The sequence below is a fragment of the Gopherus evgoodei genome, chromosome 2, assembly GCF_007399415.2.
Source record: "Gopherus evgoodei ecotype Sinaloan lineage chromosome 2, rGopEvg1_v1.p, whole genome shotgun sequence".
Taxonomy (NCBI): Eukaryota; Metazoa; Chordata; order Testudines; family Testudinidae; genus Gopherus; species Gopherus evgoodei.
In genome coordinates this window covers 183,792,240-183,816,121 of record NC_044323.1, presented here as the reverse complement: position 1 = coordinate 183,816,121, position 23,882 = coordinate 183,792,240, and the positions used below count along the sequence as shown (strand labels likewise).

Genomic DNA, 23,882 nt, shown 5'->3' with positions numbered 1-23,882 from the left:
TAATCGCTCAGACAAACAAGTTTGTTTACATTTGCAGGAGATAAGGGTGCCCACTTGTTTCCAATGTCACCTGAAAGTGAGAATAGGCATTCTCATGGCACTGTTGTAGCCAGAATTGCAAGGTATTTACTAATAATACTAATGCGAAACATTCATATGCCCCTTTATGCTTCAGCCACCATTCCAGAGGACATGCTTCCATGCTGATGACACTCGTAAAAAAAATGTGTTAATTAAATTTGTGACTCAACTCCTTGGGGGGAGAACTGTATATTCCCTGCTCTGTTTTACCCACATTCTGCCATATAGTTCATGTTATAGCAGTCTTGCATGATGACCCAGCACATGTTGTTCATTTTAAGAATACTTTCACTGCAGATTTCACAAAATGGAAAGAAGGTACCAATGTGAGATTTCTAAAGATAGCTACAGCACTCGAACCAAGGTTTAAGAATCTGAGCGCCTTCCAAAATCTGCGAGGGACGAGGTGCAGAGTATGCTTTCAGAAGTCTTAAAAGAGCAACACTCTGATGCAAAAACTACGGAACTCGAATCACCAAAAGAGAAAATCAACCTTCTGCTGGTGGCACCTGACTCAGATAATAAAAATGAACATGCGTCGGTCCGCACTGCTTTGGATTGTTATCGAGCAGAACTTGTCATTGGCATGGACAAATGCTCCCTGGAATGGTAGTTGAAGCATGAAGTGATATATGAATCTTTAGCGCATCTGGCACGTAAATATCTTTCAATGCTGGCTACAACAGTGCCATGAGAACGCCTGTTCTCACTTTCAGGTGACATTGTAATCAAAAAGAGGTCAGCATTATCTCCTGTAAATGTAAACAAACTTGTTTGTCTTAGCGATTGGTTGAACAAACATAGGACTGAGTGGACTCCTAGGCTCTGATGTTTTACATTGTTTTGTTTTTGAGTGCGGTAATATAACAAAAAACTTAACATTTGTAAGTTGCACTTTCACGACAAAGAGATTGCACTACAGTACTTGTACAAGGTGAACTGAAAAATACAATTTCTTTTGTTTATAATTTTGACCGTGCAAATATTTGTAATAAAAAATAATGTACATTGATTTCAACTACAACACAAAATACAATATATATGAAAGTGTAGAAAAACATCCAAAATATTTAATACATTTCAATTGGCATGCTATTGTTTAACAGTGCAATTAAAACTGAGATTATGATTAATTTTTTGAGTTAATTGCGTGAGTTAACTGCGATTAATCAACAGCCCTAATAATTGGGTTTCCAATTTATGTATGTTAAACACAGTTCAGAAACACCTTAAGTTAACAGTCCCATTATTTTTTCCTTGCTCATTCACCTCTAAATATATGAGATTAGGGATAAACAATTCTTCCCTTCTCAACAGCCAACAGAACATCTTCTATTTTGTTTCCTGTAATTGTGACCTTTGGCAGAATTGTTAACAACCTACCATGCTCTACAAGATTTCTTTCAACATCTTTTTGTTCGCTGTAAATTTGTTAAACCACATCTGCCAACCAGATGGTAAAGATTCCTCCTCTTCAGCAGACTAATTTCACTCCTTTGGGCTGACTGATAGGGTCCCTATACAGCAAAGGGATATGCTCAGCTTCTAGGAAGAGAAGCAATGGATATCTGACATATGCCAGGAGTGTTTTAATTCTGTCCCCAAAGGAGCCTAAAAATCTTATAAGACATGAATTCAACTACGAATTGTATAACTACTACTGGATCAATTTTTTTTTATGCTGTAAATGATTAATTATATTATATTACTACTTCTTCAGGTTACTAGGAGCTCTGCAAGCAACTCTCCCCACTTGATACTATGATTCCTCTACTCTTGGCTTTCCCTCCCCTCCTCCCAACACAGAGAAGTTTTAAAACACAACAACAAAGCTTGATGCAAGGCTTTCCTCTAAGCTATGTGTTCTCAAACTGGGGCTCATGACCACCTTCCCTTACTTTATGGCAAATTGGGAGGGGCATCTCAAAGCTTTTTTCTGTTGTAACATGAAGTCATTGTATGGAAAAAATTGAGAACCACTTCTCTATGTGGTATACAAAAAATAGTGCTACTGTAGTTTGCATATGTGTTTTTTACCTCATTTTCAGCTCGGAGTGCTGAAAATTCACTCTTTTCTAATATAATCATATCCTTTTTCACACCACCAATATGAGACATTATTTGCTGAAGCGTGATTTCCTTTGAAAGAAGAAAGAAAAATTCAGCTCATACCATAACAATTGCAACATCCTAAAAAAGTTCTCACTTCTGTACAAATATAATATTTAAAACGCTATTATTTCAGTGTCTGTGTCACTTAATTGAGACTTGCGATCCAGCCATTTTAGACTGACCAATTTTCATCCTGGATATGGAACACACATTTTTTAAATGAATGTGTTAACATAAGATGGCTAATTTAAGCTCAGAAGCTAGCTAAATTTTAGAGCTAGCACAAAACACTAGCAATTTCTGAAACATCTACAGGTTGGTGGAATTATATCATCACTGGTAGTTCCTCTCTTCATATTTTCGGCTTTCTTTCTCTTCCTGCTGCAGCTGTATGTGTGGTGTTGTAACATTAAAGCAACTAGTGGCTCCAGTGATGCAAAGAGCTGGGAGGATATGGGGAAATAAGTGCATTCAGACCATATCAATCATATTGCACCTGCCAGCCGTAATGTCTGCAGACTAATGAATACATGTAATACTACATACTGTACCAAGTCAAATAAGAGGGCATTTTATTGTAGGCATGTACTTAACCTAGAATACAAATAAGAACTTGTGACAAACTGCTCTTTTCCTCTTATAATAAAATAAAAAAAGATGCACAGAACAGCATATAAAGACAGCACTTCAGTAAAATGTTCTTTCCTAGTTCAGCCAAATTCAAGATATCACTTTCAAGAATGCTTACTTCAACACCCCAGAGAATGCAATTTAGGTGCCATAACTACTCAGGAGTGCTCAACAGGTCCATTAGTCACACCAATACAAAGCCATGATAACTTGTGTTTTTCTTTTTCTTTTTCTTTTTTTTTTAATTGTTACAGCTAATGATGATCATCAACTGGCTTTGGTTATGAAGACATGTCAATAGCAGTATTACTTCAAAGTTTCATTTAAGTGAACTATTAAACAATGCCTAAATCCTGATATCTTCCCTGTGTTTATTTTAAATAAGCAGTATTATCTTATACATATTTTCAATTTCACAGAGGACAGCAAACAGGACAGAGAACACAAAAAGTGGAGAAAGGCCTGCTCCCACTTGTTTTACCCTATCGTTCATCCTCACCAGTTCTCTGTGTAATTGTAGGCATTTTTCTATAACTGTACTAACACTAGTCTTTACACCATCCAGGTAGTAATGGAGGTAAATATTTTTCCCCATGCTATATATGAGGATGCTACGGAAGAGAGGCTATAGGACATGAACAAGGCCACAGAGAAAGTCAGCATCAGAGCCATAATTAGAACACAAAAATTCCTGGCTCTCAGACATTCATATAGTTTACTAGAACAAACTTTCTTATGCTATTGAGTCACCCCTTGTGACCAAAGGCTAGAGATGAGCTAGCTTCTATAAGCCATTTGCTGGTGGCTGGGAGGGGGCTTTGAGCAACCCTAGCACTACTGGTCTACTTCCAGCTGCAAATAGGTCTGGGGTCTTCTTAGAACCACCCTCCAAAAAAATTCAAAAGACACATAGAGCTGCCCGGCTGACTGTAGAGAACATCAAGAATAATCCATGAGTTTCAGGAAATAATCATAGTGACAAATAATCATATCTTGTATATGATGGAAACCACTTCAAGCCAGGGGGTACTACCGCACCTCCAGCGCCACTGATTCAGGGTCTATTTGAACAGGTACTGGAGGACTTCTTGTCCAAATTTAGCATGGTCTCTAGATTGCTGAGAGACTGCTTAACGAGAAGCAAAAGTGTGACATGATGACCAGGTCACCACCTTGCAAATGCGCATGTTAGCCAGAAATGTCACAGAAGTCGCTTGGCATCTAGTCAATGTCTCAGTACTCTATCTGGGCCTAGCCAACTCATAACGCAGGTGAATACCACTGGATATCCATGACAAACTCCTTTGCATGGAAACAGGACTGCCTTTCATTCTGACTGCAAAAGGAATGAACAATTTAAACAAAGAACGGAAAAGTTTAGTCTGTTCTAGATAAAATTACTATAGCTCTTCTGAGATCTAGAGTGTGTGCAATCTCTCCTCTCTCTTACTATGGTGAGGCTTTGGGAAGAAGGTTAAGGAAACTGCTTGGTTGATCTGAAAAGTGGAGACCACTTTTGTACACAAGCTTAATAGAGACAAAGGTAGACTTTATCTGTGTAAGAAACCATATATGGAGAACCTGATACTAGTGCTCTTAACTCTCTCGGCTGACGTAATGGTTACTAAAAACACTACCTCAACTGAGAGATGCAACAGAAAGCTGGTTACTAATGGCTCAAAGGGGGGACCCATCAGCTTTGTTAAGACTAGATTCAGGCTCTATGGCAGAACAGGGTTCTGTACTTGAATAAACAATCTGTCCAAACCCTTTAAAAATCTTATAGTTATCAGGTTGGAAAAAAGGGAGTGGTTATCCACATGATGGTGGAATGTTGATCCAGCCACTAGATGTAATGTGATTGAGCTAACTGCCAATCCTTGATATTTCAGCTACAAATGATCTATTCAGCATAGGCTGGACTAAGCAAGAATAGCGGAGACCCCTTTCAGCTTCAACCGGATGGAAAACCTCTCCCATTTAGCAAGATAAATTGTCCTAGTTGATGGTTTTCTACTACTATTCAGTACTACCTCCTGCATCTCTCTAGAGTAGGATTCCTCTACTGAAGTTAACCACAAATTCTCCAGGCTTCCAAATGAAGGGCCTGAAGATTGGAGTGGAGGAGGCAGCCATACTTCTGAGAAATCAGGTCTGTGTGAAGTGGGAGTAATAGTGAGGGACTGATTGGACTTCTCAAGAGATGTGAAAACCAGTATCGATGGGGCCATTCCAGGGCAATCGCTATAAGACAGGCCTTGTGCTGGTTGGCCTTGTACAGAACTTTGGAACAAGACAGAGAGGGGAAAAAAGTGTAGAGCAGACCCTTTGACCACAGCAGTAGAAAAGCATCTGTTAATGAACCCAGGCTCAGTTCTGCTCTGAAGCAGAATGGGTGAAATTTTGTGTTGTTCTTTGTTGCAAAGGGATCCATTTGGAGAGTTCCCCAGAGCTGGAAAATTGACCTTGTTACATCTGGGCAAAGGGTCTACACGTGGTGATTATTTAAAAAAAAACAACTGCTCATGTGATCTGCTAGCACAGGGGTAGGCAACCTGCGGCACGTGAGCTGATTTTCACTGGTACTCACACCGCTCGGGTCCTGGCCACCGGTCCAGGGGGCTCTGCATTTTAATTTAATTTTAAATGAAGCTTCTTAAACATTTTGAAAACCTTATTTACTTTACAGACAACAACAGTTTAGTTCTATATTATAGATTTATAGAAAGAGACCTTATAAAAATGTTAAAATGTATTACTGGCACATAAAACCTTAAATTAGAGTGAATAAATGAAGACTCAGCACACTACTTCTGAAAGGTTGCCGACCCCTGTGCTAGCATATTCCAAATCCTCAGGAGGTAGGCTGTTTTCAGAAGCACAGAGGTGTCATTGCAGAAGTCCCAGAGGAGTATTGCTTCCCAACAAAGTAGAGGAGATGGGGTTAGGGTGACCAGATGTCTCGATTTTATAGGGACAGTCCCAATTTTGGGGTCTTTTTCTTATATAGACTCCTATTACCCCCCACCTCCTGTCCCAATTTTCCACATTTGCTGTCTGGTCACCCTAGATGGGGCTCCCCCTGGTTTCTTTACATAAAACATGGCAGTCATATTGTTGGTTGGCACCAATATTCCCGTTCCCTTAATGAGAGGGAGGAACATCATACAAGGTAAGCAAAACTCCTTGATGTTTACATGTAGGCTGAGATCTTGGGGAGACCAGAGACTTGCATCTGCAAGGGTCCCACATGAGCCCCAGCCCAGGTCTGAGGCATTAGTGACTAAAGTAAGAGATTGTTGAGGCGGGATGAAAGGAACACCCTTGCAGATGTTGATTGGGTCTATCTACCAATCTAGGGAAGATAAGATGTGACTTGGTATGCATTAACATATCTATGTGATGCTTTTTTAGAGAATACACCTCTGTCAACAAGCTTTGAAGGAGTCGGACACAGTCTGAAGTACTGGACCACATAAGTGCACTCTGCCTTATGCCTAAATGTCCACCCCAGGGTGAGAGGATAAGCCCTTAAGTCCAGAATGAGGTTTTGTATTGCCTGAAATCTTGTTTGCGATAGTAAGGTCCTGGCTGCTGCAGAGTCCATGACTTCACTCCAATGAATTCTGTATCACAGACAGGACCTACTTTTCTGAGTTAATCAGCAGGCCAAGTCATCCAAGTAAGGGACTACATGACCCCAACCTCCACAGGAAAGCTTCTACTACTGTCATGCACCTTGAAAAACAAGTGGTGCAGCGAAGAGACTAAAGGGAACCATTGTAAACTAATAATGGCAACTGCTGACAATGAATCTCAGAAATTTTCTGTGGCTCTGATGAATCGCCATGTGAAAGTAGGCGTCCTTTAAGTCAAGAGCAGCATATCAGTCCCCCAGCTCCAGGGAAGGGATTATGGAAGCTAGACTGACCATTTGGAATTGTGATTTTTGTAATAACTTGTTTAACTGCCTTAGATCTACACTCCCTTTTGCCTTTGGGACCAGGAAGTATTGGAAGTATTCCCCTGAACAAAGGAGGGACCACCTCTATAGCTTCTACAAAGAGAATTGATTGTATTTCTAGTAATAATTCTGCTTTGTGACAGGGGTCCCTGAAGAGGGACAGGGAAGGGGTAGGGAGAGAAGGAAATAAATTGGCGCCTATATCCCACTGCCACCATGCTTAGAACCCACCAATCTGTTGTGATGTGGGACAGACAGTTTGAAAAAAATTGTAAAAGAAAAAGAAGGCACTCTTAGAACCTGTAGAATGCTCTTGACCTGCCCATCAAAATGAGCTCTTGGAAGATGCTTCCTGCCTTGACGATCTGGTGGCTGACAAAGGAGAGGGCAATGGTGGGTGCCTTTTGTAACCTCTGCTCCTTTTCCTTGACAGATCTTGGGCTTGAGGGGCAACCCCCCCAAAATTCTGGACTGATGAGAAAAAAAAAGGTCTCCCACTTCACTGCTGAGGTGCAAATACCCAGGGATTTCAGGGCTGATCTAGAGCAGTGGTCCCCAACCTTTTCTCGGGGGTGAGCGCCAGATGACTAACTGCCGAGGACCGTGGCCGTCGGACAAGCAGCCATCAAAATGCTGCTGTGAAGTGGCAACGTCAAGAGGCATCGCCACCGAAATCCTGCTATGAAGGAGCGTCATCACGAAATTTGGCGGGATTTAGACGGTAACGCTTCTTGACGTTGCCACTTCTCGGCAGGATTTCAGTGGCTGCTTGTCCAGCGGCCAGTAGGTGACCACACATAGATGCCCCAGCGGGCACCATGACGCCCGTGGGCACTATGTTGGGGACCTCTGATCTAGAGCCTTTGAGAGTATGCAGAGAGTCTTGTCCGTCTTTTGTGAGAAGTGCTACGGCCCTTCAAAAGATAATTCCTGGATTGTCTGCTGTACTTCTAGTGGGAGGCCACAAGAGTGTAACCAGGATGAGTGCCTCATCATGATAGCAGAGGTCATGCTGCAAGATGCAGAATCTGCTGCATCAAGACCTGCCTGCAGAGCCATTCTGGCAACCAACTTGCTCTCCTTTATCAAACACTGGAACTCCTGTTTCACCTTGTCTGGGAGCTTGTCTTTGAAACTATGAAACTATATCCCACGGGATGAAATTGTAGCACCCCAGCAAAGCTTGCTGGTTTGCAATATGATGCTGTAATCCTCCTGTGGAATAAAGCTTCCTCCCAAGCAAGTCCAGCTTCTTCTCCTCAATTTTTGGGGGTTGTTGCCTTGTGTCCTGTCTGTCTCTCTTTCTCATTGGCTGCTGACACAACAAGGGAATCTGGAGGGGGATGATTACACAGGTGCCTGAACCCCCTGAGAGGGAACACAGTACCTCCTCTTTGTTCCTTCTGCAGTTAGAAGAGGCTCCAGGCCCCAGCACGCCAAGCGCGTGCTTGGGGTGGCAAGCTGCGGGGGATGCTCTGCTGGCACCGCGACGGTGGCAGGCAGGCTGCCTCCGGCAGTTTGCCTGCGGCGGGTCTGCTGGTCCCACGGTTTCAGCAGCGGACCGCCGGAGGCAGCTTGCCTGCCGTGCTTGGGGCAGAAAACTCCCTAGAGCCGCCCCTGGAGGCAGGGAAGCTGGGGTCTGCCAGAGGACCTTGGTAGGCTCTAAGAGACTTCTCCCTATAAACGAGATTATTCTTGTTGGAGATGCTGATATCAAAATATCCATTAGCTTATGAGATTTTTCCCAGGCCTCCTCTGTAGCCCAACTTAGCGAGTCCCACCTTCTTCGCTAGTACCAATGGGTGTGGCTAAGTCCATAGCCATCCTCCTCAACAATTCCTGATGGGTCTTAAAATAATCAGAATGCAGAAAAATAGGTTCCACCACAACTGCCTCATCAGGAGACCAAGAAGAGGATGCCAGCAGTATTGAGGGCTGGTCATGAGAGGGACCCCGAATCTGTTCAGAGCAAGGCTCACTACTGACGATAGGGTGCTTTTGGCACTGATGCACCCAATGACTAGTAGGTGGAGCCTGCTAAGGTGGCTATAGAAACACTCTCGAATCAGGGAGGAAGCCCCACAGACTCCAGAAGGGCCACTGCTATGGCTCCAGTCCCCAACTGTCCGTAGCCCAAGAGACCATTCTATTAATCCCTTTCTGGAACTAAGGCTGAACTCACATTGGGCAGGTGACATACTCCTGATGGTGGGACTTGCTAAGTTGGGCTACATAGGATCCCACTTCAGAGTCTGATGAAGGAGAAGCCTCTTCTTGTGATCACGGCAGTGCCACACCCATTGGTACTAGCGAAGAAGGTTCAGAGTCTGAAGAAAGGGGAGCAGAGAAGATCATCTGTAGCTTTCCCTCAGATAGTACCCTTTTAATTGATACTCTGATGGTTGAACCCAATGGAATTACCTGGTGCAGAGGTTAAGGAACTGACGGTGGCACATTGGGCACTGGTGCCAGGTGAATCTCTTGAACTGCTGATGGTGACAGCACTGGGAGATTTAGCAACTCTCTTGCAGCCTCAAATGCCTCAGGAGTAGATGGCACTGGGAAGACACTCTGCAGTACTGTCATGCGAGGAGATGCCAACGAAGGTATTTTGGGAGCTGATCTCAGCAGGCCAAAACTAGGCTCTGGAGTCAGTAAATTCCCATTTAAAGGCATGCTCTGGGGAGTGGTTCCTCTTGAACACACTCCTGTGTCTTTAGAAGAACTCAACTTCTTCACATCTTCCAGTGACCCTGGCACACAGTCTGATTTCCAATGCCTCTTCCTTAGTATTAGCAACACCAAGCTGCCTCTTGGTACTGGTAGGGCCAGAGGTGTGCTACTGGCCAATACCAAGGTGCTCAGTACTTGGACCAAGATAGACAGCTCAGATGGAGGACACAGTGCCAATTCGAAAAGCAAAAGTTTTAGTCTGGTTGCCCTGCCTTTTTTAGAATGGGGCTTACAGCTCTTGCAAATGGCATACTGGTCACTCATTTGAGCCTTCCCCAAGCACTTAAGGTAGCTGGGATGAGGGTTACTATTAGCCACTGCCTTATAAGAAGAATGGCAGAGCTTGAAACCCAGAGAACATGGTATAGTTCCAATACCAAGGCCAGTACTGAGACAGGGTGCCAGAACCACACAAAACAACTTTTTTTTTTTTTAAGTTGACTACCTATTAAACTATACTACCTATACAGCATTTACTCATAGTACATCCTCGCTATAAAACCCTTCATATTAATGAACCTTCAGCTATAATGAGGCTGGATTCTGGACTCCACTTCGAGGCCTGCTGCAGCTGCAACGCTGGAGGAGCTGTCAGACTCCCCACCCTGACGAGCACTCTTTTGCTATAACAAACCCCTGGCTATAATGAACAAATGGCTTGGATCCCAATGTGTTTATTATAGCAAGGGTGTACTGTATTTACAGAATTTAACTAAAAATTGAAGCAGCAAGGACAAGAAACTCTAATAACCATCATGGGTGATAGGAAGGAAATGAGGGGGGTCAGGGGCAGTTGGACCCTTTATGCCTGTGCATAGGTGTGAGGCAGCAAACAGAACTTGTGATACCCCAATGGATACCACTAAGGGAAAATTTCTCTGAGAACCATGCACTGGAGTGCACGAATGCCTACAGTGGAATGGACAAGTGCAATCACTCAAAGAAGAACTGAGAAAACCCTTACTTCTTTGTGATAGCAAATGGGTTTGTCCTTCTTGGGAAGACTTGCACTATTCACTATATCTCATATGCCAGTCAATTTGTGTGTGTCACATACCTCATTTATCTCAGTCTCTTACCTAAAAATTCTCTGGTCAATTACCATTTCAATCCAAAAATTAGGGCATATATTGCACTTGAGCTTGAAAAGTCTGCATCTGGCCTACACACTGAATCACAATAGTTGAAATTCAAAATCCAAAGTAACACTTGTTTGTGTATTTGAGAATACGGGGGAAAAAAATCAGGCCTCAAAACTAAATATAAATCAAGTATCCAGTTTGAAAACACCCAGAAGATATATAGGGATGCTTACATTGTATATTTAACCCCAAATTTCTTTGCTGTTGAAAATGTAAGGCACAATTTGAAGCACAGTCATTCCTTAAACACCAAGTTATTTTTTCATAGAATCATAGAAGATTAGGGTTGGATGGGACCTCGGGAGGTCATCTAATCCAACTCCCTGCTCAAAGCAGGACCAACCCCAACTAAATCATCCCAGCCAGCAGCACTGTCCATCCAGCAATTGGTAGCTCACAAATGAGTGTTGATTCTCTTCCTCTCTGGCCACGCTTCCTCCCACCCCCCTCAAAAGTGGCTCCTTGATAGCAGGGAAGGAAGAGAGAGAAAGAGGCTGTTATGGTCATTCTCAGGAGGTGCGCCAGTGTAAGGACCCAGGCTGAGAGAGGACTGATTCCCCCCACCTCCCAGCAAACCAGCTCCCTATATTCTCTATATACAGCTCACTCATCTCCTGGGGCTGTCTTGTTAAAGGTAATGCCACGGGGGAGGGGTGAGCACTTCCTCCTGGGGGTGCAGGGCCTGGCACACCATGCACCAGGAGGGTCCCACATGTGGCACAGTAGCCAGGCCACTGGGCTACCCCTCGCCATTAGCTTCGCACAATCTCCTGTGCGTGAGTGTCGGAAGATCAGAGCCCGCGAAGTTTGGAGAAACATCCTGTTCCACTGTGGCGGGTAGGGATACCAGTGCAGTCTGGTTCTAGTTACTTACTGTGCAACAATAAGGAGGCCGGGTTGCGATGCAGTGCAGCAGAATGAGAACCAGGACGCCTGGGTTCTATTCCCAGTGCTGCCGTGCACTCAAGAGGGATGCTGAGCAAGCCATGCCATCTCCTTGTGCCTTGTGCATGGGGCCCGTAATGAGTTCTGAGGCTTAATTCATTTGTGTTTGTGAGGAGTCTGTTTTACTTGTAGAAACATTAAATTTTGGTTTTCTTTAAATCCAACACCTTCTTGTATCTCACCTGCTGTACTTTTGTGACCATGTCCTTGTAAATCACATCCATGTTGGTGTTCATAATTTTCACTAAAGCAGATACAATGATCTCTGATTGCTGAGTAGTGAACCCTAAGCAAAACAAAATACAGCAAAACATAGCAAAATTATGCCTGAACCATTTTTTCAGAAATGTCTCTTTCAAATACTATTCACAAAGATTTTAAATAAATTACGGCCATGGCAGAAGCTACAAACATTCCTCCCTCCATTTAGAACTAATAACAGAACACAGTGTTACTGTTCAATTAATTAAATTTAAAACACATGAACATCCAAGGTTTCTCCACCATAAAATGACAACTGCAGTATAGCTAAATGGCAACTTCTACTATTCACCACTATCCCTCAACAACAATATAGGATGCTGGTATTTTATCTATTAAAACAGATGTGGATATAGATGGGAATGTCATATTCTCTCTCTCATGCCTGCTTAGTTTTTTGTGAACAAGCATGTTATTGGAAGTTATAACCTTGCTCTTCAAGAGCAGTGACCTGATTTTAGTACACTACTTGTTCAGAAAAATGTAAAAGGCATGCACAATCCAATAAATCAGAACAAAGCTAGCTGGTCTGTTTTAGGTCTACCAGTCTTTGAGATTCTGTAAAATGTAACAATATGTAAAGTGAAATGTATTATGATTTAACTCACTACTGCTGATTTTTGTAAGAGTTGCAACATTCTAAGATATTTTGCAAAACAATAATCCCCCAAGAACATTTGCAGGTTCACAATAAAGGCAGTGATACAATCTTATGGATGAGAATTAAAAAAATACAAAAGGAGGGCAATTACAAGGCTTCTGACCTCAGGTACACAGATGTAAATCCAAAATAACAAAGGTCAAAATTTGATCTTAATAATGTCCTTTTAAAGCAGAATAAATATCTCAGTAGGTTTTAAGCAATCTTTATTAAAGCTATCTCACTAAGAATGACACTTTTAAGTGAGACAGAGAAATAATTGCACAAGTTTAGTACACTGAAATGATACAGCAGAAAACAGTTATAGATCACTTTACATATTTGAATAATTTGTAACAGAAAAGTTACCATTTTCTTCCAACAGGCACACTAGAGCATGGGTGTCAAAGAATAGCTTTCTACTCCCCGATAAGGAAAATTTCCCCTTGACACTGTGAGTTTGTAAAGATGATGCCACAGAGATGCTTAAGTCTACAAAAAACACAAGTTACTGTGTCAATATGAAAGTACATTCACTAGCACTTTTATTCCTATAAGTTGTTCACTACATGCTTCCAATAACTAAAAATTGGCATTACTTTCATCTACTATAAAATTCAAAAATCTCCCCCAACATACATTATTGCAATATGCTCAGGATTCTAGAGTTAGAGTGCAAAGCACCTTGCAGTCAGCTATTCTGTTCACTTTTTTAATACAGTTGTATGCCATCACCATGGGATCTGAGCACTTTCTAGTAATGTATTACCCTTGTGAGTAATCTTGCTGAACTCAGTAGGACTCATCATGCATAAAGCCACATTACAAATGGTACAGCACCATAACTGCTCTGCCACTGCAGTGTAGACATTTACTATAGCAACAGAGAGCACAGCCCCTTAAGACGCAGTAGCTGACAAAATTCTTCCATTAACCTAGCAGGGTCTACACTGGGGCTTTGGTCAGCTTAACTACATCTCTCACACAGTGTGAATTTTTGACACTCCTAAGTGACGCAGCTAAGTCAACCTAAATTTTAGGTGTAAATGAGGTCTTACTCACACACAGATGTTCGTTGGATTAGGGCTTAAATAATGACATCAGCACCTACTCAAGTCTGTGGGAGTGGAGGGCACTTGGTATCTTTGTGGCCTACGTTCACAATCTTAGGCCAGATCTACACTATAAGTTTACATTGCTGCAACTATGTCACTCGAGTGTGAAAAACCCCACATCCCCTGAGCGACGCAGTTATTCCAACCTAACCCCAGGTGTAGACAGTGTTATGTTTATGAGGGTTTCTTCTGTTAACATAACTATTGCCTCTTGCAGAGGTGAATTACTACGCTCTTGTGAGAACTTCTCCCCTCAGTGAAGTAGTGTCTTCACTGAGGTAATACACTGGCACTGTTGTACTGGTACAGTTACATCGCTGTCGCATTTTAAGTGAAGATCTGCCCTTACTTCATTAGCAGTTACTTCCCATTGCAGTATTTATTGAAGTACAGTAGGACTTCAGAATTACAAACTGAGGCCATGGCTACACTGGCGCTTTACAGCGCTGCAACTTTCGCACTCAGGGGTGTGAAAAAAACACCCCCGAGCGCTGCAAGATACAGCGCTGTAAAGCCTCAGTGTAAACAGTGCTGTGCTCCCAGCGCTGCAAGCCACACCCGTAGAGGATGTGGAGTACGTGCAGCGTTGGGAGACCTCTCTCCCAGCGCTGGCTCTGCGACCACACTCGAAACTTCAAAGTGCTGCCGCTTTGAAGTGCAAGTGTAGCCATACCCTAACTGGTCAACCACACACCTCATTTGGAACTGAACTATGCAATCAGGCAGTGGTGAGAATGGAGAGCAAACACTCTACAAAACTGTGTTAAATGAGCTACTAACTCTGAGGTTCTGCTGCACTTGACGACCCTTCAAACTGAAAATATTTATTCACAATCAGATATTTACCATTGTAAACAAAACTTAAAAACACACACACAGCAAATATTGTTGCAGTTTGTTTTTTTCAAATGGGGTGTGAGAAAATGGGATTGTTGTAGGGAACCCGAGATAGGCTGGAGTGCTGTGGCTACTGAAGAGTTATGAGGTTGACTTGTGGTAAAGACGACACCCATTTTATTATATGTAACAACTCCCACCAAACTGTACAGAATATATAGTTATGTTTGATTCAAATCTCCTGTAGACGTGTTTAAAGTGTAATAGGGTTAGTTTCCTGGATTAAGAATAACTGGAAAAAAAGTAATAGTTTATTCCAACAACTGGCAGAAAACAGCATTTCCGCAGGAGGGTGCATTGTCTCAGGTGAAGCACAGGGAGACTAAACAGCAATGGTAAAAAAAATCGGGACTGGGAGGTGGGGAGTAATTGGCACCAATAAAAGACAAAGGGCAAAATAGCATGACCATCCCTATAAAATCAGAAGATCCCGTCACCCTAGGGAAGCAACAGCTGAGACCTCCCCGCTCAGTTTTCCTAAACGCGGCTTGTCACAACATCACGGGCGGCCGGACAAGGCGCCTGTACAGTTGCACTGGTTTTAGAAACCAGCAGGCCTGGCCCAGAAGAGCCGGTCATGGGCCGCCTTCGCTGAGCAGACCGGAAGCCCCCTTTGCTGTCGGGGTGGGGGCAGCCCGTGCGCGCAGAGCGCCCCAGCCGGGGGCGGACACCTCCAGCCCGCAGCGCTGCGGGGCCTGGGGCACAGCGCGCACCCGGCCTCCCGGCTCCCAGGCCAGGCCCAGCCCGCCGCTCCCGCCAGGCGCACGGGGGTAACTGGCAGCGCCAGGCGGGGGCAGGGAGCGACACGGGGTGACCCCCCCCCGCCCGGGGAAGTCCCGCTCCCCCTCCCCCAGCCTGGCTGCGGCGCTCGCGAGACCCCCGAGCTCACCCCGCTCCCCGCGCGCGCCGCAGTGGCGCAGGCGGCCGGTGCCCGCGGCGGCGGCAGCGCCGAGCCCGCTGATGCCTTTACTCCAGAGCATGGCGCCGGGGGCCGCATCCCCTGGCGGCGCGAGGCGGCGGTTACTAGCGGGCGCGCGTGGGCCCGGAACGTCCAAAGCGCCGCTGCTTCCAGTCTCCAAGGCGACGGCGCAAGGACGTCACGTGAGGTAGCGGAGCGGCCGGAACAGGAGAACCAAGCACAGCGAAAATCTGGCTCCCATCGCATCACCCTCCGCCTGGGGGCGGTGCTAGGGCTGTCGCCTCAAATCCCTGCGCCCCAGCTTCCTAATTCCGGCACCAACTCATTTGGGCAGCCAATGCGCATGCCCACCAAGTGGGTGTTTCCATATGACGTCTGGTGATGTCATGGCCTTCGCTGCCTTGATTGACGCAGAGCCGTAGGCCTGGTTGAGTCCTGGGTAGGCCCTGGGAGCTGGCTAAGGGGAAATGCTGCGGTTTGGCGGCCGGGGCCCTGCTGCATTGGATCAGCCCCGCACAAGGGCTAGCAAAAGAGCCTGGCATGGGGCTGTATGTTAACAGGTGCCCACCTGGGTGTTGTCTGATGCTTTACGAGTTACTGCAGGGGTGGCCAGCCTGAGAAGGAGCCAGAATTTGCCAATGTGCATTGCCAAAGAGCCACAGTAATATGTCAGCAGCCCCACCCCCATCTGTTCCCGGTGCCTCTCATCCATAGGAAGCCCTCAGCCATCAGTGCTTCCCTTCCCTCCCCCTACATCTCCCAATCAGCTGTTTTGTGGCATGCAGGAGGCTCTGGGTGGAAGGAGTGAGAGTACAGCAGGCTTGGGAGCGGGCTGGAAGGGGTGGAGTGGGGGGCAGGGCCTGTGGCAGAGCCAGGGGTTGAGCAGGAAAGTTGGTGCCTGTAGCTACATCCCTGGAGTTGATGCCTATACAAGGAGCCGCATATTAACTTCTGAAGAGCTGCATGTGGATCCGGAGCCACAGGTTGGCCACCCCTGAGCTAATGGGTGGAGAAGTTTTGGCACCCAGTATGAATGCTGCCTTGCCTGGTGCAAATCACTAAGGAGACTCTGAATTAGACCTTTGTTGTGGGCAAAAAAGCAACAAAGGTAAGGTGTAACACCCCTCCCCGCCCCCCCAAAAAGCAGGTTAGTGGCACTGTAATGAAGTACGCAGGAAAGGCTAACTGAACTGACTACATTGCAGTGAGTTGCATTGGATCCTGTGGCTTTCATAAGTCTGCCTGTCCGTAGCTATGGTTCTCCTAGTACACCCTGCTGCCACCTGTTACTTACATTGGAAGGTATAGAGAGCAGTGACCATGGAGTTCTTCTAACATTGGAAAGGCTTCTGAGCCTGGGATCTTTGGTCACATAGGTTAATAATGCTTTGCAACATATAAGCTTGTTGCCTGAATAAACCTGTGATGTTCTGGTGCATTTCCCAATGCACTTCCTGATCCTTTTCTCTCCTGCAGCAACCAATCCCTCAATTTTCAAGCCTTCTCCATAGTCATATGGCCACTCCAAGCCCTGTGTTCACTGTCAGCAGCCATAAAGGATTGGGGTATCTTGCCTAACATATCCGCCCCAGTCCACTTTCTCCCCCTGATCTTGGTCAGACATTCAGCAGGAGCAGAAGGGGGACATCTGAAGGCCAACATGCCAGTCTACAGATTACAACATACAGATATACCATTAGATTTATAGTCACAATGGAAAAGGAAAAATAAGTCTCAAAAATCCCTTATATTATTCCTATAAAGACTTTTAATAAGAAATGAAGGGTGATGGTTCCCATCAAGTATTGCACAGTTTATTGCAAAAGCAGCAGGTGTGTTGGAGGCAGCATCAGATTTCTTGTTGTCCTCCCTCACCTTTTGGTATCCCTGGCGAAGTTTGTTTGCTTTCATGCAGTACTGCTGCTGATCTCCATCATGCCCCAGTTTCAGATCCCCTCTGCTATCAACTTGCAGATGTCAATATTTTTATGGTTATTTGGTAACTGTGTCTGCACAGATTCATTCCAATGCTGGGTGAAGATAGGCTTGTAAAAGAGAAATTTATATTCTAGAGCTGCAGAATTGTCTGATCCGCGCTGAGACTGGTGCAGACTTAGTTACTAAAGTAGACAGAGAGCCATAATTACTCTAATATGTAAGCAGTATTTTACTTGCAAACTTTGGTTGGGAATGTATGTCTCATTTTGTTTTTAAATGTTCAATTTTAAACACAAATGTGTTAAATATCCAGAAAGAGCAAGAATTACAATCTGAAGCAACCTGTTAAATCCAGTGTCATTTCATTTTTGCTGGCATTCCGCATTTTATAGTAGCTTTGTCTTTTTCAGTTGTGCATAGTTACACACAAAATATTTTAAAGTCTTTAAATAGATATATAGTCTTCTTATTGAGGTGCTTTTCATCATGCAAAGCATCCTCACAACACTACTAAAGCTGGACAGCCTGTCAATGTAACTGGAATCCTCTAAACATCTTTGTTTCCTTCTACAGAGAGGAGAAAAACTGGAGTGTCGGGGAATACAATGAATGATGCCCTTTAATTGTCATTTTGCTAAAGCAATGCTGCACAAGCAGTCAGTATATCAATAGTTTACTTTGTAATTACTTTAATTTACTTTTATAGAATGTAATAGTCCACAAAAATGATGTTAAACAAAGAGAGCAAACAATTGTGTTAATACATCATATATGTTTTCATTTTTAAAGGGATGCAAACAGGATTAAAACACCTGTTTCACCGGATGCATGGCATTGCACTTGTCTGTGCAATTAAAAAAAAGGAACTTTTAATTGAAAAGAGCTTATCCATCACTTAGGGCAGTAGGTCTCAACCAGAGGTCCCTGGGGGGCTGCGAGCAGGTTTCAGGGTGTCCGCCAAGCAGGGCTAAGATTAGAGTCACTGGGGTCCTGGGCAGGAAGCCCAAGCCCCACCACATGGGGCTGAAGCCTGGGGCCCTGAGCCCCACCACCCGAGGTTGAAGCTGAAGCCTGAGCAATGTAGTTTGCAGGGTCTGCATGCAATTGCCCTGCGTGTTACCCCCAAATGCTGGCCCTGGCTTTTATATGCAAAAATACAGTTATTATGGCACAGGTGGGCCATTGAGTTTTTATAGCATGTTAGGAGGAGGGCCTCAGAAAAAAAAGGTTGAGAACCCCTAAGGGAAAACACATAAAACATTTATTTTAAAGGACTATACCCATTGTCCGTATCAAGAGTACTCTTCAGAATACAATTCCTTTCTTGAACCTAAAAATATCCCAGAGGTAGCTACATTTCAGTGCTGAATGAAGGGATCCCTGTAGTTATAGGGCTTCATTTTGGTTTCACTTGCATATGCGCAAGTTCAGTGACATCAGTGGGCTTACACAGAAAAATGTGTTTGCAGGGCTATAAGTGAGGTGAGAATTCAGCTAACTGTATGGACAGCACATTTGAATCATTTGGGTTTAAAAGGTATTGTATGAATGCCACAGTATTAGCAGCGGTAGTAACTTTTGATATTTATGAGTCTGCAGACAGTCGTCTTTCCATCCTGAAGTGTTCAGAAGCTGCAGCATGATATTTCCTTTGATATTCATTCTTCAAAGATCTCTTTCATAACCCTTACAGTGATTAAAAAGCAAATGTGCAATTATTAAAGCATCTCCTTTCATGTCATCTGCCTGTTTGTAGTGGGTTTCAGAACTTGTATTTGTCAGCAGAAAATGTATGCAAGAACAACTACACAGAGGGAGATTGATTCTGAGTGGGTTGGGTTGTGGCTGCAAATACACAAGCATCTGCTGTCTGTCTCAGCAGTGTCCATTTTTGTCCTCTTCTAGGACAAGCAAGGTCTTAGATGATGCTTCATTGCTTACTGCCTCATCTTACATTACTTCTAGCCTTCACAGATTACCTGAGGCTACTGACTTTCATCTCCATGTCAGAGATCATCTTATTCACTTCTTCCCCCACTTTGTTCTTCCAGGTCCACTTTTTCCATCATATGATGAAATAACCTTCAGCATAGATAATTGGCATTTTAGGTGTTCAGATCTCTGAAGGTTGTTTCAGAAATTGTACCTGTAGATCCAGATATTTCAGACCTATTTGTTCTACTAGCTGGAGACTAAGGGCTAGCTTCTCTGTTGGACTACCTCAGGGGTGTAGATAGAGGGAAGGGGGCAAAGGTAGCTTTATGCCAACCTTGTGCCCTCTAGATTCTGCATGGAAGTAGTGCTGAAATGGCTTCCAGCATAAATTAGAGCAGCTGTGAGTGCTCAGCTTACTGCAGCTGTTGCTTGGCTGTAGAGTAGCCCAGAATTATTGTTCTCATTGCTGTGGGCTCATTTCCTTCACCAATGTCCACTGTACACTTTTCCTGCACTGGGAGAATTCGCCTCAACTTCTTGAAGCTCATATGTGACATATAGGAGTTGGATTTGAGTCCAGAATCAGCCCCCAAAAGAAATTTCAGAACAGTTTGCCCTAATATAGTCTTCTGATAGCGGGTATCCAGGTGAACAATTGGAAGGTACCATACATCACACAATCTATAAAACAGATATTTCTATTATACATCACCAACCATGACAGCCGGTGAATAGTTTCATCAGTAGCTCAGCTGATCCTAATCATGGCCATATTGTTCCTCCCTGGGACAATCCTCTCTCCAGCCTGGGCTCTCTCTCAAAATGCCTTGCTAGTGACCAGCAGAAAACCCCTCCAGGTGCTGTTATCACTCAGCACAACCACATGTGGAGACCCCACACCCAGCTAGATTGCATGAATGCTCTCAGAGCCACTCATGAATCACACAGAGAAAGGCACCAGAGCCAAATCCCCCAGTTCCCAAGAATATACCATCTTGCACTGCTCAAGATGAGCAATGCAGATTTAGTAATTGGTTCACCACTTCATCAATAGAAAGTGGATATACAGCAGCCTTTGTACTCTGAGCAGATTTGCCACACACTTCATACAAACTCACTGGTAAAGATAAACAGTAAAACAAATTTATTGACTATAAAAGACAGATTTTAAGTGATATTAAGTAATAGGCAAAAAGAGTGAGTTACCAACAGAAATAAAATATAAGCACACAGTCTAAACTCTCAACCCTTTAGACTGAGCAACAACTAGACTAAGCAGTTTCTCACCCCACTGGATATTGGAGTTCATAGTACACAGATTTCCCCCTTGAAATCTGGGCCAGTCCTCTCGGAGTCTTCAGACTGTCCTTGTTGCTTGCAGCGTAGATGAGTGAAGGAGATAGGCCCAGAATGTGGCCACTGTGTGTGTTTCATACCCTCAGTCCATGTGCTTGGAAAACATAAGTCCAGGCATGTCTGGGTGCCTTGCTGAGTCTCCAGACAAGGTTGAGCAATTCCCCTGGTGTGGCCTCATGCAGGTGAGTCATTGCATTGCAGCTCTCTTGCTGGACAATGGTTGTTGATGGGCTGATTGACATCCCGCCCGTGTGTTGGCTGTTTTCCTTGCTGTTGCCTCTCGGAGCTAATATCTGACTGATCCCCCAACTCATTGCATGTTTTCGTGACCAGCATACAACACAATTCTCATAACTTCACATGCACTAATGATGCATAAATGGATAGAGAAATGGCTTTTGTCAGATCATAACCTGTCCCCTGATACCTTACAAAGCATGCTTTATATGTAAGATCACGATTATATAAAAATGAGGAATATGGGGATTCCAGGACTCTTCCCAAGGTAAAAATGTCACAACATGCACCTGTACGGGGCCCCACTGAAGTCAATGGAGACCACCTGCATGGTTCTTAGTACAAGGTCAAGATTTAAACTGTTTATACAGACTGTAAAGAAAACAAGACCCATCTTTCTGTTCCTCCTCTAGTCTGTTAAGTGTCACTTTCATAGCTGTTGCACTGAAAGCCTTGAGATTTTGAGACAGGCCTGTGATATTCTACAAAAACCTGATTCTTAGGTTAAAAAGCCTGACATTAGTGAGGTATGGCTATGAGACTGCAAGATCAGGGAATTATTTTATTTCACCATCCCTTTTTAGGTCATCCTTTCCTAGGAGCCTAAAAAGTTTACTGCCCATATCCTACTATCACTATTAAAGCAAAATAAATATATAATAAGCTTTGACTTTGGTGTAAGCAGAATTATCTTCTAAGAGTAAATGATAAGTGGCTTGGTCCTACTCCCATTGAAGTCATGGAATCAGGATTGAGCCACATGCATTAGTTTTTCACTGCACTTGCCAGCAAAATGGAAGAAAGCTACAACATAATTATCAAATTATGTAATTAAGGATGTGATTTTACTTTGCAAATTTATTTTTAGGAAAAATTATTGATGGTCATTGTGAAAAGGGCAAAAAGAAAGGAAATAAAGTTTAAAAAAAATCAAAACCAATTTGCATTATTTAGCCCTCCAATAACATTTTTCTATTTTAGTTCTAATGTCACGAAAAGTGCCTATGGCATGGTTAACAGTTATGAACACAGCAGTTTCTATACCAGAGAATTCCCTTTTGTAAACCCAACTTGATTCTCCAAATTGAATAAAAAGTTGTAAAGTTTATTAACAATTGACTTGATTAAGGGACAGTATTCAATAACAAATCAATTCATGCCAACACAGAAACCACTGAAAGAGAAAACAATAAGTTACAACCAGATTAAGAATTTGCTGAAGTCCAATTTCAAGTGTATGTGTAGCATATTACAAAGATCATTAAAAATATACGTTTTCCGAAGTGGATCACAAAGAGTGAATAAGGCACACTTTCTTACATTAAAGACATTTTAAAAGTGTAATGGTAGGCCAAATCAATTGCAGGGTGTTAAACTTTGGGTTCAGTTCTGCCATCCTTTCTTTCATTGGGTAATGAGACTAATCGTAGAATAAGGTGCTACACAAACTAGTGGTGGAATCAGCTCCCTGGTTACTGGAAGGAGCTCAGACTGTGTTTTTGGGAGGGAACCTCATGACCATTTAGAAAATTAATGCTCCCAGCTTCAGTACATTTTTGCCATAGTATTGTCATAGTACCTACTAGCACTTCCTGCAAGTTGCTGAGTGTCTCCAACCCCTGTTGAGGTGAATGGGAACTGTGAGTGCTCCACACCTCTCAGAATCAGGCCCTAACTTTGATGTACTGAGTGAAATTTGTTCCATTGCTACCATCACATCTATCCAGTCAACTATGCACATACAAAACCCAAAACCCCTCACACATCAAATGTCCTGGATACTTTTTAAATAAAGGCAGATGTCCCTATTTATACATAAACATAATCAATAATCTTATTTTAAAAAGAAATCTTTGTACTGTAAGCCTCATGTTTTGACTCAGCTTGGGATGGAGTCCATACTACTAACAGAGGCCAAAAATTGGGGGTTTGTAGGTCTTGAGTGAGTACTAACTAAAGAGAGCAGTTCACAAAATGCACTGCTTTCTAGCAAAATTACCAATTTTCATAATATGTAATGTGCAATTAAATAAACACTGCTTTTTTAATGTTTGAGAATTGAATGTATTTGGCTAAAAAAGCAGTGCATTCTGCATGCATTTGCATTTTATTTATTTATTGGCGGTGGAGAGGGGGGTGTCTAAAAAAGCCTTCAATTTCACATCAAATAGCTTTCAGAGTGCAAAGACTTCCATAGATTAATAGACTCTAGGACTGGAAGGGACCTCGAGAGGTCATCGAGTCCAGTCCCCTGCCCTCATGGCAGGACCAAATACTGTCTAGACCATCCCTGATAGACATTTATCTAACCTGCTCTTAAATATCTCCAGAGATGGAGGGATTCCACAACCTCCCTAGGCAATTTATTCCAGTGTTTAACCACCCTGACAGTTAGGAACTTTTTCCTAATGTCCAATCTAAATCTCCCTTGCTGCAGTTTAAGCCCATTGCTTCTTGTTCTATCATTAGAGGCTAAGGTGAACAAGTTTTCTCCCTCCTCCTGATGACACCCTTTTAGATACTTGAAAACTGCTGTTATGTCCCCTCTCAGTCTACTTTCTCTGGGAAGATGTGCCTTTTTAATATCAGCTGTTAGAAAAGATGAAATGCACTACATTTCTTATTTTAAAATGCTTCATTGATTTTATGCAACTTCTAAATATTTCATAACTGAGAAAAATATACAGTACAACTTATTAAACCAATGTATATTTGCATACTACTGGGCAGGCTACAACTTTCAAGAGGTATAAACCCTGAATGCTTAACTTTAAACTTATGAGTAGTCTCATGATAGTGAATAGAACTACTGTTAGGCTGTGTCTACACTTACAGCAGTATGTAGAGTACAGACACTTTGCACCCTCCGCCCTTCATCCTGGATATAAATAGCAGTGTAGACAGTGAGACACTGCTTAGAGGAATAAAGACACACCAGAACCTTAGAGTATGCACCCTACACAGTTATGCACCTGCC

At 43.4% G+C, this 23,882-nt stretch overlaps 1 protein-coding gene across 1 annotated transcript in view; it reads right to left on the bottom strand.

Annotated features, from left to right (window-relative positions):
- Nucleotides 1-15,796, bottom strand: part of MCUR1 (mitochondrial calcium uniporter regulator 1) — a 32,690-nt gene extending 16,894 nt beyond the window's left edge. Inside the window, 7 exon segments of the mRNA XM_030552484.1 lie at nt 2,119-2,220; nt 11,790-11,893; nt 12,878-13,000; nt 15,410-15,532; nt 15,535-15,573; nt 15,576-15,640; nt 15,642-15,796. Of these exon segments, the coding sequence (XP_030408344.1) occupies nt 2,119-2,220; nt 11,790-11,893; nt 12,878-13,000; nt 15,410-15,532; nt 15,535-15,573; nt 15,576-15,640; nt 15,642-15,685 (600 nt within the window). The 5' untranslated portion in view covers nt 15,686-15,796.
- Nucleotides 15,797-23,882: the final 8,086 nt, after the last annotated feature.